This window comes from Entelurus aequoreus, linkage group LG05, assembly GCF_033978785.1.
Source record: "Entelurus aequoreus isolate RoL-2023_Sb linkage group LG05, RoL_Eaeq_v1.1, whole genome shotgun sequence".
Lineage (NCBI taxonomy): Eukaryota > Metazoa > Chordata > Actinopteri > Syngnathiformes > Syngnathidae > Entelurus > Entelurus aequoreus.
Genome location: NC_084735.1, coordinates 39,871,699 through 39,890,870, shown reverse-complemented (window position 1 = coordinate 39,890,870; position 19,172 = coordinate 39,871,699). Strand labels below are relative to the sequence as shown.

The window sequence follows — 19,172 nt, the reverse complement described above, 5'->3', positions numbered from 1 at the left end:
ACTCTATCTCCACTTACACTGCAAACACACATTCCAAACTGTCATACTAAATATAACCATAGGTCCATCCATTCTGTTAATGTTGAATTTGAAACAACACAGAAACATGCTTCTTCAATTACATGTAAAAAAAAATAAAAGATCAAGCCATGGTCTGGATGAAAAATGAATTTAAATGCATGTCATTATGCATCACATCCAGTTTGACATCAGTGATTGAGGTGACATATTTTTTTGTACTTAAGGGGGCCACTTTTTATGTCTGTTTGAAAGTAACTGTGACAGTGAAGCAAAATATGGCATATTATAATGATCATATGTATCAAACTGACTAAATATGCTTTAAATTTACTATAAAAATCTCTTTTTAATGTTCAATGAACATTTTCATGGAATCAGCAGGACTTTTTTTTTAAAGATCCTCAATGTATATTTTCTATCTACTTAGCATGTTGCATCATTTTATCATATCATATCATATCACAGTCTTCACAAAGTGTGAAAAATCCCTTAACTGGCTTGAAAGTACAATAAAATGTACGATGCCAATAAAGCACTGTGATACTTACGTTTTTGGTATGTAATCTCTTCCAAAAGGTCTGAGGAAAACCAAATGTTTCCATAAGAATTAATGTAAATCCAATTACAGTATTCCAATCAGCCAAAAATAGTAACAACACAATTAGCATATTTTATAAGGAATAATTATAGTTTTATATGAAGTAAACCATGCAAAATACTTTAGAATCACACATTAAAAGGATAAATGATCATATAACATACTGTTTACCTTTTTATGGATGATTCTTTTTGGCAAAGACAGCGATGAGTGGATAGCAGAACCATCTCTGTGCTTCCGTAGGCGTTATTTCTGAAATTCAGTAGTTTTTCTCAACTTCTTTATCAAAGTTTTGGCACTTGCAGATTGCTTTGGTCCCGTGGTGGTTTATTTTGTAGTTGTAGTATATAAAAAAGCAAAGCATGTGTAACTGTGTTTGCTAGGAAAAAACTAGAGAGTGATTATGTAATAGAAAGGCGGCAGAGTTGGGAGTGAATGGTCTCCAGTGTGAGGAGTTGAGGGCATGCTAACAGGCAAGTTTTGTGATAATGATACTGTACATGATGAACACAGATTCACACAACACGGCATGATTGAGTCACAAACGCATTAAGATATTTTTTTGTGTCACTCGAGTCCGCGGAATGATACGAGAGCAAAATGATTGATTTGTTAGGCACAATGACAACCAAGACGGTATACGAAAACCGGTGGAAATTTTTGCAAAAAAATACAAAAACCGAAGTTTCATTGTTTTCATAGTTCCTAGGGGTGTCCTGATCCGATATCAATATTGCTCCAATCTCAATAGCTTAACCTAATTAAATATTGTGACCACTAGATGTCACCAAAAATAAATTACCAATCCATTTATATTTAATTAAATACAGCATAAGTCCATTCCAGTTAATAAATATTGGAAAAAAACATATATACGTCGGACTGGAGTATAAGTCGCATTATTGGGGGAAATTTATTTGATAAAATCCAACACCAAGAATATACATTTGAAAGGCAATTTAAAATAAATAAAGAATAGTGAACAACAGGCTGAATAAGTGTACGTTATATGACGCATAAATAACCAACTGAGAATGTGCCTGGTATGTTAACGCAACACATCATGGCAAGAGTCATTCAAATAACTATAACATATAGAACATGCTATACGTTTACCAAACAATCTGTCACTCCCGATCGCTAAATCCGATGAAATCTTCCTCCCCGGTGTCGCCTCTGGTGTGCGCCGTTTCCTTTCTTTCTGCTGCTCGATCGCCGTTCTCTGCTGCATATTTCACAACGTCCGGCTTGTAATCTGCAGTATATGATTTCCTTTTCGGTGCCATTTTAGTTCAGCCCTTCTCAGTTTTTATAAGTTACCGCCAATGTTGATGTGATCCATTTTAATAGCTACGGCAGTAGCATATAGCAGTTAGCATCCCACAATGCACTTCTGCCACGACCCTCCCCCGCCAAATTCTTATTGGTTGACGTGTGAGTGACGATTGCTGCCATTTGCTTCGTCTCTTACGCGAATGAGATAAATACTAGTATTTGATATTTTACGGTAATGTGTTAATAATTTCACACATAAATCGCTCCGGAGTATATGCCGCACCCACGGCCAAACTATGAAAAAAACTGCGATTTATAATCTGAAAAATACGGTGTGTGTGTATATATACATATATATATATATATATATATATTAGGGGTGTGGGAAAAAATCTATTCGAATTCAAATCGCGACTCTCACGTTGTGCGATTCAGAATCGATTCTCATTTTTAAAAAAATCGATTTTTTATTTGTATTTTTTATTTTATTGTTTTTATTTATTTATTGATCAATCCAACAAAACAATACACAGCGATACCATAACAATGCAATCCAATTCCAAAACCAAACCCGACCACACTCAGAACTGCAATAAACAGAGCAATTGAGAGGAGACACAAACACGACACAGAACAAACCAAAAGTAGTGAAACAAAATGAATATTATGAACAACAGTATCAATATTAGTTACAATTTCAACATAGCAGTGATTAAAAATCTCTCTTTGACATTATCATTAGACATTTATAAAAAAAATTAAAAAAAAGAACAATAGTGTCACAGTGGCTTACACTTGCATCGCATCTCATAAGCTTGACAACACACTGTGTCCAATATTTTCACAAAGATAAAACAAGTCATATTTTTGGTTCATTTAATAGTTCAAACAAATTAACATTATTGCAATCAGTTGATAAAACATTGTCCTTTACAATTATAAAAGCTTTTTACAAAAATATACTACTCTGCTTGCATGTCAGCAGACTGGGGTAGATCCTGCTGAAATCCTATTTATTGAATGAATAGAGAATCCTTTTGAATTGGGAAAAAATTGTTTTTTGAATCGAGAATCGTGTTGAATTGAAAATATTGAATCGAATCGTGGGACACCCACAGATTCACAGCCCTAATATATATATATATATAGTTTGTATATATATATATATATATATATATATATATATATATATATATATATATATATATATATATATATATATATATATATATATATATATATATATATATATATATATATACATATATATATATATATATATCCATCCATCCATCCATCTTCTTCCGCTTATCCGAGGTCGGGTCGCGGGGGCAGCAGCCTAAGCAGGGAAGCCCAGACTTATATATATATATATATATATATATATATATATATATATATATATATATATATATATATATATATATATATATATATATATATATATATATATATATATATATATATATATATATATATATATATTTAGATATATATAGATATATATAGATATATATAGATATATATATACATCCATCTACTCAGTGGCCTAGTGGTTAGAGTGTCCGCCTTGAGATCGGTAGGTTGTGAGTTTTAAACCCCGGCCGAGTCATACCAAAGACTATAAAAATGGGACCCATTACCTCCCTGCTTGACACTCAGCATCAAGGGTTGTAATTGGGGGTTAAATCACCAAAAATGATTCCCGGGCGCGGCCACCGCTGCTGCTCACGCCTCCCCTCACCTCCCAGGGGGTGATCAATGGTGATGGGTCAAATGCAGAGAATAATTGTGCCACACCTAGTGTGTGTGTGACAATCATTTGGTACTTTAACTTTAACTTAATTGTATTTGGTACATGGTGTAATGATACGTGTGACAGCAGTCACACATAAGAGATATGTGTAGACTGAAGGCTGACACCTGTTCAATAAATGAAACTAGCAAGTACCGGTAAGCAAGCAAGACCACATATGGGTATTATTATGGTGTGTGTATAAGGACCCCAAAATTCACCTAACTGTTGTTGTGTATTTGGGATCTGCATAAGTCCAGAACATTTGCGCACGTCCGTCATTGTTGCCCGTGGTGTAGTTAATAAGCTATCCTCTTGCTGTGGGGCATTCCTCCTCCGCTGTTGCCATTTCTAATATAAGGAGCTTGCAGTTCTAACTTATATCTGTCAGTAAGCTCGCTATGGAAGCGCTAAAAATTACCGGTCAAACAAAGATGACGAGGAGAAGACGCTGTTGAAGTGGAGTCACGTAAATAAGTCCACAAAACGCGCATCCTGAACAGACGGTCAATAAAACATAATCTTTGCAACATTTTGACCAAAGAACCACCATTACATGTTATGTAGACCTCAAGGAAGTGTTTTAAATGTAGGAAAACTATCATAATATGACCCCTTTAATGCGCCTTATAAGCCGTAGTGCACTATTGTCACGGTACTAATTTAGTGTTAATATATAGGTGGACCCGGGCTCCTCTGTAGTGGAAAAGTTAAAAACCCCTGCAGTAGGTTTGATCAGGTGGTTAAACTGAAATATCTGATTATTTGTTTATATTTGACTTGATGTCAGCTTCTGTCTAAAATAATAATGCATCCAAAAGTTTATTAATTTATTAAATTGTTGCCAGTTGATATTTTTGGCTTTGTGAAATATAAATGTGTTCATGGAAATGCAGTGGCTGCAGTTTCTGGCAGGGTTTCTCTAAACGCAATCTGTGTAGGAGGTAGAGGATGATTGGTGTTTATTACTACTTCAAAATGTGTCTTAGTCCCCGTTGTGAAAAGCAATCCTTCCACCTGATTTTGGATCATAATATTATGCACACAATGAAATTATTTAAACTCAATCTAAAAGAGGGTATGAATTCAGTTGTCAGATAGATGTTCCCTCTTACAGTCTCAGCCCCGTAGCTTCTAACTCCTACCCACAATGCCTAAACAATCCCCCACAACCGCCTCCAGTCCCCCAGAATCCAATCCTTCTGCTTGTCCCCTGCAGCCAAAGCACCGTCTTTGTCTGCCTGACCAACTCCACACTCCTGTCCAGCCTCTCCTTCCATCCTTCTGTCTTGCCATGTCCCTGTAGCCCCAAGGCCTGGCAAAGGATTTGTGTTCTGTCTAAAAAGAGAATCTATTTCCCATCTCCGCAGCCTTTGCTAGTTATCATACCCTGGAAGCGTGCAGACTCTTTGGAGTGAAGCCTTGAGGATAAGTTTAAGTAAGAACCCACTAAATGAAACAACTAAATGCCCCTTTCACATATAGTCTCTGATCCGTAGCATTGAATTAAGAATGCACCACTGACATATACATATTGTGTGGCCATCTGCACGGGCTGTTTGATTAAACAGCACAAAAAAAATAGTATTGGAGAGCATTTAGGAAAATTATATTTTGTAAATATTCCAAGAGAGAAAGACATCTAAATCATAATTGTGTCAAATAATATTACTTTTCAACCGTCCACCCCTGAAAGAGCCGCTTGTTTTTGGCCCATATGAACCGCCACTCTCTTTACTTGCTGCTGCACCATGCATACAAATCATAAAGACTATAAGGAGCCTTTGTTTAGTCTCAGGAATCTCCACTTTTAGTTGAAAATATACCTTTTAACTGTAACTGATATGCCCAGGACAGCTTTATATTGCACACAGTATTTGATATATGTCGACGTAGCAGCACTGCTTGCAGAAAAAAAATATGACGCACACTAAAAACTCCAAAAAGATGAGAAATGGGGGAATGCAGCGGTGCTCTGAGGGAGAAAAAAAATGAGCGGTTGAGAAGGCCAGATATGAACAACAAACATTTTAAAGCTATTTAACTGTATTACAATGTTCGTAGTAATTACCGACACTCTGAAAGCATTTCCTCCATACAATATCCGGCGTGCATGCACTGAAAGTATGAAAGGTTGGCGTGATTTCTGTTTACCCAAAAAAGTGGTTTGCACGGTGGAAAGCAGAGACTTGTGGTATCGATCTGGCTGACTGGTACAGCAGAGGGAGACCTGTTCTGCTGTCTCAGTGCTTTTCCCGACTTTTACAAGATACGCTGGTGTGGGGGTGGGGAGTTCGATTGCATGTGCAAGTGCAGAGAGTCATCTTTCTGTTGTCGATCGGCTGCAAGTCGCCATTAGTAATCTGAACTTTAGAAGGCAGAATTTAATGGTCCCCTAACTGTATTTACAATCCATTCAATTTGATAAAGGGTGTGATCTTGAATGATTTATTATTCGCCGCCCAGTTCCTCCTCAAGCCATTGATTTCAAGATTTCCTTTATGCATTCACTTGTATTCCTTCATCAAATCTTATCAGCATGTAACAAGGAAATACTTACATAATTACAATGCATTTTCGTTCTAACCCCCCAGTGTAGAGATCATAAAGATTCATTTTCCATTAAATTGCAGTCATATTTCCTGCCTTTTCTGCTTTGTTAAACTTCAAAAGTAGTGGAAAAGTAAGCTAATGTGGGGATTTGGATGATTTTTTTTTGGATAAATGTGCCAATCACTAGCATTTTTAAAAATAAAAAAAAAAGGTACAGAACAACATTTGAATATAAATCTGGAATAATAATGTTAAAGGGGACATGATGATTTAATCATACATTTAAAACACTTATTTGTGGTCTAGATCAGTGGTTCTCAAATTGTTTTGACAAAGTACAACCTCAGAGAACACTTGGCTTTCCAAGTACCACCATAATGACCAACATTAAAACACAGTAGCATAGTAGAGCTAAGTATTCATTAAAAAAAAGCTAGATGTTTTATTTAAGAATAATATTTATTATTTTTGGCCACAGTACTATTACACACAATTTGAACAGCAACACTGTGTTTGAATATAATTAATACTTAAGAGTAAATAGTGATTATTCGGCGTACCAATAGATGGAACCCGCGTACGCACTACAGTTTGAGAATTACTGGTCTAGATAATACATATTGGATATGATTTGGTGTAAATTGTACATACTTTTGCTCCAGCCACATTTATAACCCATGTTGTAACCCGATTGAGGAGACGTTGCCAGATTGCAAATTAAATCATACCCACGCTCTGTGGGCATGATCATTTATCTTCTGAAAATGTACATTGTTAAATATCTATCTTGAAAATTAACATCACCGCTATTTTATTCCAGACATGGTTGAAAACAAACTTCATACACATTATATAGATTTTACTGGTCACAAACATTATGTACACGTGCACACTCTCTAAACAATACAGAGCTGCATAAAGATGCTGCTTTTATCAGCATTAATGTCATTGCATGTCACATGTCAGTGTTTTTGTCCACCTGCCAAAATTAGAAAATAATAACATTTTACCCTAACTTATTTTGTATTTCTGCAAAAACTCAGCAGGAAGAGACATCCAAAACTGCGTGCCAGCTCACACCCAAATACATGGACCTTATGATTTAATGCTTTGGCATTGTTTAACCAGAGTATCCAACATTCTTACAAGTATAGATCAGAAAAGTGAAAAATCATCAGAGGTCCCATTTAACAGATACAGTTTATCTGGAAAGTATTCACAGCACTTCACTTTTTCCCACATTTTGTTATGTTACAGCCTTATTCCAAAATGTAATAAATGTATTTTCCATCCATCCATTTTCTACAGCTTGTCCCTTTATGGCCTCAAAATTAAACAGACAATACCCCATAATTACAAAGTGATTTTTTATTATTTTCTTCAAAACACTTTTTTTTTTTTTGTTGTCCTGTCCAGCTTCTCAGGCAAATCATATTGTTGATGTAGATGCCCATATCAGCTGTACAAATTTACTTTACAAAAGAGAAGTGTGGGATACTTCTCTTGTTGCCTTATTTGTATTTGACTTTATTAAATGTATTTATATTATCATTTGGTGCAGCCGGGCCGGAGCAGGAGGGGATAGAAAGAGAAAAAAAGGAAGACAGAGGGGGAAATTGTGGGGACAAGAGGGGGATAAGACAGAGTTTTTTTTCAAACACCTAAAAAAATGATATAAGTATATAAGTATTCACAGCCTTGGCTCAATACTTTGTTGATACACATTTAAAAGCAAATGCATCCTCAAGTCTTTTTGAATACAATCTTGGCACACCTATCTTTGGGAACTTTGAGTTTGAGTTTATTTCAAACATGCATGCATACAACATGATACATCACAATTTCCAGTTTCTCTTTTCAACATGTTCGAAAAGGAGTAGGAAGAAGCAGAGCTTATTTAATCCTACCCTTTTTCCTTTACATAACAGTTGCTAAAACTTTTGTTCACTTCCTGTTCTCAATTTATTCACAATATACTCCATAAGTAATCACAATACAAATAAATAAATAATAATTAGTAAGTAAGTTATATTTCATATGGTGAGATGAGTAAGATTATCTTGAATATGAATGGATGGATGAAATAAATTCAGAATGTTTATTATGGTTCTTCTTCTTTGTACTATGTAAACACTTTAAGTTTGACGAGTTTCTTGAAATGGATCATAATAATAATAATAATAATAATGAATTAGATTTTATATCACGCGTTTCTATTATTAGATACTCAAAGCGCTCACAGAAAAGTGGGAACCCATCATTCATTCACACATGGTGGTGGTAATTTGTAGCCAGAGCTGCCCTGGGGTAGACTGACGGAAGCGAAATTGCCAGTTTGCGCCTACGGCCCCTCCGACCACCACCTATCTTTCATTCATCATTCATTCACCAGTGTGAGCAGCACCGGGGGTAGAGGTAAAGTGTCCTGCCCAAGGACACAAAGGCAGCGATTTGGATGTCAAGAGGCGGGGAGCGAACCTGCAACCCTCAGGTTTCTGGCACGGCCGCTCTACCCACTACGCCATACCGCCAAATTCATATTAGTACATTGTTTGATTTCTTTGCTTAATCCATTCCATATTTTAATTCCACATACTGACATACTGAAGGTCTTAAGTGTTGTATGTGCATACAAATGTTTTAAATAACATTTTTCTCTAAGATTATATTTCTCCTCTTTTTTTGAGAAGAATTGTTGTATATTCTTGGGTAGCAGGTTATAGTTTACTTTGTGTATAATTTTAGCTGTTTGCAAATTCACTTTGTCGTGGAATTTCAGTAATTCAGTACTTTCGCCCATTCTTCTTTCCCCATTTTCTTTGCAGCACCTCTTAAGCTCCATCAGGTTGGATGGGAAGCGTTAATTTTCATCCAGGATGTTTCTGTACATTGCTGCATTTATCTTTCCCTCTATACCAGGCCTGGGCATTTATTTTGACTCGGGGGCCACATTTAGAGAAAAAAACGTGTCTGGGGGCCGGTATATCCATCTATCTATGTATATATATATTGTATATATATATATATATATATATATATATATATATATATATATATATATATATATATATATATATATATATATATATATATATTATATATACATATATACACTGTATATATATATATATATATATATATATATATATATATATATATATATATATATATATATATATATATATATATATATATTATATATATATACACTGTATATATATATATATACACTGTATATATATATATATATATATATATATACAGTGTATATATATATATATATATATATATATATATATATATATATATATATATATATATATATATATATATATATATACACTGTATATATATATATATATATATATATATATATATATATATATACACTGTATATATATATATATATATATATATATATATATATATATATATATATACACTGTATATATATATATATATATATATATATACACTGTATATATATATATATATATATATATATATATATATATATATATATATATATATATATATATATATATATATATATATATATATATATATATATATATATATATATATACACTGTATATATATATATATATATATACACTGTATATATATATATATATATATATATATATACACTGTATATATATATATATATATATATATATATATATACACTGTATATATATATATATATATATATATATATATATATATATATATATATATATATATATATAAATATGTGCATGCGCACACACACACATAAGCTGTGAAAATGTGCTGTACAGTACATGTGTTTGGGTCATAACACTAATACAAAACCTCACAATAATGTCTGATTTAAAGCTAAAAACGTTATGACAGACCACCTTAAAAAAACGGGATGGAATTTTTAATTTTCTACTGAATGAGACACCCAGAAAGTTCATGACAATAATGTGGGATTTACAATATTAACTATGAAGCATAAAACACTGAATATTGACAACATATGAACGTCGATCCTCTCTTACTTCTCACACCCTTTCTCAATCTACATTTACAATCAAGCGAAACACAACGAAAATGCAACAATCACGGCGAAATATGAACGTGAACAGTAAAAAAAACCCACCTACAATCTGATATAATATCAGTTTTATTGCAGAACTTTGTTGTAAAAATCTCCTTCCACGTCTGTCCCTGACACCCGCATTGCAGGCTCTAGAAACACTCTGTGGAAACGCTCCCCACCCACACTGCTTGGTGCCTCGTGGCTTACATTACCATAGAAACTAATTAGATGACCATATTAACTAATTAGATTACCATAGTAACTAATTGAATGACCATAGTAACTAATTACATGACCATAGTAACTAGTATATAATGCAAAAGCACAGATTCCAACCATTGAAATACTTTGTATAGTTCAAGACTTACGGTCATTTGAAAACATCACTGCACATCATAATGGCAGCTACACTTTCCATCATAAAGATCTAAAAAAATGATTTGGGAATGTCCGGCGGGCCAGATTGAAAAGCTCAACGGGCCGCATGTGACCCCCGGGCCTTAGTTTGCCCAGGTTTGGTATAAGGTAAGACATATTATCTGGTGCTTTGTTTCGCAATATTATGCAAAAGCAACGTTTATTACCTTCTGGTACCTGCTAATCTGTATTTGGGATCTTCATAAATCCTGAAAAATTGCTCGCATACGCCGTTGTATTCCGTACCGACAACGTAGTCGATAGGCTTCTTCTCTTTCTCTATCTTCTTGTTATGGGACATTCATCCTCCGCTGTTGCCATTTCTAATATAAAGTAGTGTAAAGTTCCTACTTATATCTGTCAGTAAACTCGCCATGAAAGTGCTAAAACATACCGGTGTAGCGAGTTTTACATTATTCACCCAAGGAACTTTAGTTATTACAGAGTTCCGGTCGATGGTTTTTCATGGGACACATTTCCGGCTTTGTTGTTGTTTCCGGATTAGGTGATGCTGCTCCGTTATTGATTTAAGTAAAGTCTGAATGTCATTAAAACAGTTAGCTCCATCTTTTGACACTTTTTCTACTCCCGTCCTTGCACGCTACACCGCTACAACAAAGATGACGGGGAGAAGACGCTGCCGAAGGTGAGCCACGTAAAATAAGACCGCCCAGAAAACGGTGCATCCGGAAGCGACTGTCTGAAACCGACTTGAAGATGATCTGTAAAACATAATCTATGCAACATTTTGACCAAAGAACCAACATTACATGTTATGTCGACCACAAGGAAGTGTTTTACATTTAGAAAAAAATAAATAATAATATGACTCCTTTAATGCACCCTATAATCCTGTGCGCCTTTTATATGAAAAAAGATAAAAAATGGACCATTCATCAGCAGTGCGCCCTTTGGTCCGGAAAATACGGTATATTTATATATATGTGTATATATATATATACATTTAATGGTATTTGCATGTTGAATGTACCATGCTGAGATCATATTTAATGAATGTTGTAGTCTTGATTTAGCGGTGGTGTTATGTGATTTTCAGTGGGTGTGTTGTTTTGAAAAGACAGCCTGTCCATCATTTTTGATTAGAGAATATGCGATACCAAGATATACTTATGCTTTCCATAGGCAGCACACATTAATATGTATGTCATTGGAAACATTGTCTTCAGAATATTTCCTCTAACTGTACAAAATGCAGTCCTGAGACATAGCTGGTGCTAATCTAAGATCAGAAACAAGAGCTGTATTTAAACATGGATACAGTCCAAGCAACGGTGCCAGATGTAGGGAAGGGTGGTTGGGAGTAGATAAGAAGCCACTGGCTATCCGTTAAAAGTCACAAAGCTTTGCTCTGTGTGTAGCTGGGATGAAAACGAAGGTCTGGAGAGTGTGTGCACAAGTGTGAGTGTCACCATGTTCTAGTTGCATTTTGATAACATAAACATAATCTCCCAGCATTTTGAAATGAAAATGTATTGAAAGTAGTTTAATAATGTATGCATATTGCTATTATCTCAATTACTTTTGCTGTTTGTGTATACTATAACAGACTTTTTAATATACTTGTACAATCTCAAGTTACCAAAGGCTGTCACTTCCATTTCCTAATGCTTGTCTTGTTAAGGGTCATTAGGAAACTGGAGCGTGTCCCTAACTATAGAGAAAAGACATATAGGCCCCATTTACACTGCACACAAAATAATATTTTTTTGCCCTCAAGAGACACAGATCTGATATTTTTTTACCATTCTAAACACTCCAAAGTGCTTCAAATCTGATAATTTTCGCATCAGATTCAGACCACATTAAGAGGTAGTCAAAGTCCGATCTTTTCAAATGTGACTACAGTCTAAACGGAAATGCGACCTGAATGTGACTTCTACTTCATCTTTGGGCGAGCTGAGTCATTTGGGTGCGCAGCACGATCACTTTCCTTTTTGCAATTTTCTTCTTCCTCCTCCTGCAGTTATTTTCCATCATCTTCCTACTTCCTCTAAACAACAGCCACTGCACAAACCCACGAACACGCTGATCTGGGGCGTCCATCTTTTCTCGTGCAGTAGCGACTTCCTCATTTACGAATTCCGGTCTTCTGTCCGGATAAGCCGCTTCATCTAAAAAACCTACCAGCGGTGTCGATCAATTTACACTGCTGCTGCATCAAAAATATGACGCCTTAAGTTCCGAAAACACAGATTCAAATATCAAATAAAATCCGTAATAAAATAATCACTTACTTTTAGCGCCAGTGACAAGTCACCTCTTCATTTACAAGAGGTAGCTCATTTTGACAAATCTACTACCGGTCAACTTCCTTTGTTTACACTTTATAGAACTGTGCATGCAAGTGACATTGCGGCCACATTGGGGCTACAATGTGGCCTACATTGAAGTATGATAAAGATCAAATTTTTAGTTGCAGTGTAAACAGTGAGCAAAAAACAATTTGATTAAAAAAACAAACAGATGTGGGTCACTTTGGCCTGTAGTTTAAACAGCGTCATAGGTACGACAGTGACACACATAAACTATAAACCAGTGGTTCTTAACCTGGGTTCGATCGAACCCTAGGATTTCGGTGAGTCGGGCTCAGGGGTTCTGCGGAGGTCAAGACACACCCGACTAAAAACTTCTCCCTATCGGCGTATTACGGATACGGCAACAGCAGAAGTCACACTGATTTGCAGGTGTGTAATTTGTTGTGATTTTATGCACTGTGTTGGTTTTGTTGTTTGAACAAGGTGATGTTCATACACGGTTCATTTTGTGCACCAGTAAAAAAACATGGTAACACTTTAGTATGGGAACATATTCACCATTAATTAATTGCTTATTAACATGCAAATTAGTAACATATTGGCTCTTAACTAGTCATTATTAAGTACTTATTAATGCCTTAATCGGCATGGCCTTATTATAACCCTAACCCTAACCCTGGCCCTAACCCTCTAACCCTAACTCTAACCAAATAACTCTAAATTAAGTCTTTGTTACTTAGAATATGTTCCCCTAGTGTCCAAAAAACTCTAAATTAAGTCTTTGTTACTTAGAATATGTTCTCCATACTAAAGTGTTACCAAAAACATATAACTTTGTCTTGAGTTTGAAAAAAATATATAGATTTTTTTTTCACTAAAGAAGGATTCAGGGAATGCGCATAAGAAACTGGTGGGGTTCGTTACCTCCAACAAGGTTAAGAACCACTGCTATAAACAGTATACGACCAGGGATATTCATCTTAATTGTTTTAGGGACCACAATTCCAGAAATCTAAGGACTGCAGGGGTAGACTTCTCCCTTCAGTATTATTTTTTTTTTTCCACATTCCGGAGAACCAGCATCACTCTACAGTAGACATTTTAGTTACAGGCGCACTCTTCTGTTTTTAAGGACCCCCTACGAAAAAAGTTAGTCAACAGTCATCTCTATTGTTTTTCAGAATATTTTTTAACTGAATTCACAGGCCACCAATTGAAAAGCCCAAATGATGAAAAAGAGAGAGGTCCTAAAATGGAACCTTAAGGAACACTACTAGTATAACTAAAGAAGTTGAACACATGTCTACTGACTGCATCCGAAGTAAACAAGCTCCAGCAACACTTTAGTTTCATAAATCCATCCATTTTCTACTGCTTGTCCCTTTCGGGGTCGCGGGGGGTGCTGGAGCCTATCTCAGTTGCAGTCGGGCGGAAGGCGGTGTACACCCTGGACAAGTCGCCACCTCATCACAGGGCCAACACAGATAGACAGACAACATTCACACTCACGTTCACACACTAGGGCCAATTTAGTATTGCCAATCAACCTATCCCCAGGTGCATGTCTTTGGAGGTGGGAGGAAGCCGGAGTACCCGGAGGGAACCCATGCAGTCACAGGGTGAACATGCAAACTCCACACAGAAAGATCCCGAGTCTGGGATTGAACTCAGGACCTTTGTATTGTGAGGCACATGCACTAACCCCTGTTCCACTATGCTGCCGTTTCATAAATCACATTATGAAAAAAAATAGAACTGCCAAAAAGAGGACTGAAAAGGCTGCCTCGAGGAATTCCTCCGTTTTGTAAATTACATGTTTGGACCTCAGTGTTCTATGTTTGCTAGCAAGGTCAAAATGTCAATGCAAGGAAATATGTTTTTACACTGGTCCAAGTTCCTCGATACAACAGGAATTTGCTGCAAAATGTTTGTCTCCCTTGGGGGCCGGTATGGTGGCCTTTCCGGGCCAAATTTAGTGCCCGGGCCACCAGTTGAATAGCCCTACCTTGGACTGTCACTTTTAGAGCATAATTGCCAAGGGAGAGTAATGTAATAACAGACATTATTCTTGCACATATAAAATTGATAAAAGTATAGTGAGGCAACCTTTCAGTTGACTAAATTAGCCAATAAATCATGAGTTGAGACATTCGTATAAAAGTTTCACTCTCCAAAACCTTGACTTCTCAGAGGAGTGTAAGTTGTTACTGCTGCCAAGGGGGCAACAACACGATATTGTCTTACATTTTCAGTTCCTGTAAATGTACCAATACTTTACACAGTGTATTTCATCTATGACTGCCGGAATACTACCTGTTGGTTTTCTCAGTAGAGCACATAAACAAAAGGATACGTGTTGCTTAAAAATAAGTCTCTCATGGCTCTGTCTGTTTTTCTAGCATCCCCACCGGCGAGTGACCTTCTCTACCACGAACCCCGTGCAGGACCTGCAGGATGCCTCCCAGCACAGTTACTATGACAGTGGCTTGGAGGAATCGGAGACACCCAGCAGCAAGTCATCGTCTGGCCCTCGCATGGGACCCTTGACCCTGCCTGAGGACCACTATGAGCGAACCACTCCAGATGGCAGCATTGGAGAGAACGAACACCCTGAAAACGGTACGATGACAACACCCCCTTCATTTCTCCTGTGCGCCCTATGAATATGTATTTAAATGCAAATTGACCCATTAGGAGTTTTCTGTGTATGTTTTGAGGACATTTGTGGGAGATTTGTTTTGCTTTCTGGCAATTTTAGAGTTGAAATGTGCTGTGACACGCAGGATGTTGAGTTGGCATGTTTGCCGCCAACCTGCATGAGTTGTTATTGGATTTTAACCTGTTTTGTTGCTTGTGTAGGCGAAACTACAGTGTGTTTGTGTGAGGTATCTAGCTTTGTCTTCCTCATCAGCGGGTCTTCTGTCAAGCATCCTTAATGACCCTCTTTTCAGAGTGCTAATTAAAAAGCCCAACTAATGGAGCATTTGCCCTCTAAATAAATCTGAACCATGGCATCTGTGAAGACAACACCGGGATCAAAATAAGTAGCCCCTTGTTACTAGAACCCAAATTGCATCTTTTTTTTAGTTCGGTGCCACATGTGTCTTTCAAACAAAAAAAATGTGGTTTTCCGTATCAAAGCAGTCAACATTAAAAGTCATTCATAGACAAAGCTTTCCTTTCTGTAAACTGACTGCCATAAAAAGCAATCTTATGGCCTTAGGCTGCCAAACATTATCTATACCCTGTCCAGTAACACACTGATTCACATGGTTTGGTTCTGGTTATTATAGCTTTCACATTGGGCTGCCTCTCCAGAACAGACATTTTTACGTGGTCATATCTCGCCACTCACCTACACTCTCTCTTCCATTTCCATTTTATTTGCGGTAATGTATGGTTTTAGCTCTGCTTGGTCTTGCTTTTGGGGCTTAACACAGATTTAAGAGGTAGCATTACTGATTTTAGTGCCCTCTTTTCTGGTCAGTGAAAAAGATTTAGCTACACCTTTGATTAATGAGCCTCTAAATTACTAATTTGGGGAGGTTGATTTATTTTTCCTTAAAACTATTCTACCGATGGAAACATGTTTGCAGTTAGCAATACCATTGTGTTGGACACGTACTTAATTTGGCTAATTATTACTCTTACTAACACCCTACATTTAGGCAAGGCAATCCAGTGGATGCATTTATTTCCACATGATTCTGTACCTAGGGTATGTGACATTTGCATGTTTTTTATTTCAGTTTCTATTTTTGATTCCATGTTTTGCCCAGCTGCAGAATGCATGTTTAAGTCACAAAGGGCACTCTTTGTTGTCAGCAGCAGGAGAGCCCGCCTGTGAGCAGAGATGGAGCCGTTAAAGAATCAAAAGATGGCACAAGATGCGGGAAATGTTGGATTGTGACAAGGAGCGGGGACTAAGAGTCTCTGACATGCAAACCCATAGGGCAGGCATATAGGGCGGGGAGATGTGACGCAGCTCCGCTAACTAAGGATAGACCTAATTAAAATGTGATTTCCACTTCAGGGAGATAACCTGGAGCCCAGATAAAAGGAGGGATTAGACAGAAAAATCAAAAGAGACAGCAGGAATTTTCCCCAGCTCCATTTGAATTGTGACATGAAGTTCTTTTAAAGCATTTGAGTGACAGAGTGACAGGCTGCACTGGTGCAGTTGTGTTCATCACCGTAGAGATGACTGGCAGGCATAGAATGGGGAAGGGAGCATGGCGTGTCGCCGTATTAAAGTTGAATCAAACACAGTGTGAGCCTCAGACTGTCTTCCTTTGCATCTCTGAGCCCTCCAAATATCGACAAGGATGTCTCTTCCGTTATACAAGTTGAACTTTAACAGCTGCAACTCTAATGGCTTTCATTAAAGGCCTACTGAAACCCACTACTACCGACCACGCAGTCTGATAGTTTATAAATCAATGATGAAATCTTAACATTGCAACACATGCCAATACGGCCGGGTTAACTTATAAAGTGCAATTTTAAATTTCCCGCTAAATTTCCGGTTGAAAACGTCTATGTATGATGACGTATGCGCGTGACGTCAATCGTTGAAACAGAAATATTCGGACTCCATTGAATCCAATACAAAAAGCTCTTTTTTCATCTCAAAATTCCACAGTATTCTGGACATCTGTGTTGGTGAATCTTTTGCAATTTGTTTAATGAACAATGAAGACTGCAAAGAAGAAAGCTGTAGGTGGGATCGGTGTATTAGCGGCTGGCTCCAGCAACACAAGCAGGAGGACTTTGACTTGGATAGCAGACGCGCTATCCGACGCTAGCCGCCGACCGCACGGATGATCGGGTGAAGTCCTTCGTAGCACCGTCGATCGCTGGAACGCAGGTGAGCACGGGTGTTGATGAGCAGATGAGGGCTGGCTGGCGTAGGTGGACAACTAATGTTTTTAGCATAGCTCTGTGAGGTACCGTTGCTAAGTGAGCTTCAATGGCGTCGTTAGCAACAGCATTGTTAAGCTTCGCCAGGCTGGAAAACATTAACCGTGTATTTACAGGTCCATGGTTTAATAGTGTTGTTGATTTTTTGTTTTTCCTTCCAGTCAGGGGCTTATTTATTTAGTTTCTATATGCAGTTAAGCCCGATGCTATCACGTTAGCTCCGTAGCTAAAGTGTTTCGCCGATGTATTGTCGTAGAGATAAAAGTCACTGTGAATGTCCATTTCGCGTTCTCGACTCTCATTTTCAAGAGGATATAGTATCTGAGGTGGTTTAAAATACAAATCCGTGATCCACAATAGAAAAAGGAGAGAGTGTGGAATCCAATGAGCCAGCTTGTACCTAAGTTACGGTCAGAGCGAAAAAAGATGCGTCCTGCACTGCACTCTAGTCCTTCACTCTCAAGTTCCTCATCCACAAATCTTTCATCCTGGCTCAAATTAATGGGGTAATCGTCGCTTTCTCGGTCTGAATCACTCTCGCTGCTGGTGTAAACAATGGGGAAATGTGAGGAGCCTTTCAACCTGTGAAGTCACGCTACTTCCGGTACAGGCAAGGCTTTTTTTATCAGCGACCAAAAGTGGCGAACGTCATCGTCGATGTTCTCTACTAAATCCTTTCAGCAAAAATATGGCAATATCACGAAATGATCAAGTGTGACACATAGAATGGATCTGCTATCCCCGTTTAAATTTAAAAAAATCATTTCAGTAGGCCTTTAAAGCATGGCACAGTATTGAAAATATGGAATTCTTCAAGACCTTCAATTTGAGGTCTTGTGTCTGGGATTTGTGTATGTTTTACTCTGATTGGAAGTACATTTCCAAATACTATGTATGCAGGATGGTTAATCTGCGGCAATTAATTTCTGGAGTTCTTCTTTTTCCTCTCCACTCTATTTTTCCTATTCTTGTCTTCAGGCTGTGTTGGAATTCACTCCTGTTTCCCTGTGTATTTTTCACTCTTATGTTCATGCATGCGGAGTACGCATTAAACACTTTTTTGTTAATTACACCCAAAGTGTGCGTGTTCCAACCTGCATGCATATATGTATTTACATATATGTCGCCCCCCACCGAAATTGGTAATTTATTTTGATTACAGTGCTGCTATACTTGGACTCTCATCATTATCATTGAGCTCATGATGAGCATTGAACACCATGAGACTTTGTACCTTGTCTGTTTTTT

At 37.0% G+C, this 19,172-nt stretch overlaps 1 protein-coding gene across 2 annotated transcripts in view; it reads left to right on the top strand.

The window, feature by feature from the left end:
* Nucleotides 1–19,172, top strand: part of pcdh1a (protocadherin 1a) — a 308,027-nt gene that overhangs the window by 170,424 nt on the left and 118,431 nt on the right. For both annotated transcript variants that reach the window (XM_062048094.1, XM_062048096.1), the window contains exon 4: nucleotides 15,404–15,623. In XM_062048094.1, coding sequence (XP_061904078.1) covers nucleotides 15,404–15,623 — 220 coding nt within the window. The remainder of the gene's footprint in view (nucleotides 1–15,403; nucleotides 15,624–19,172) is intronic.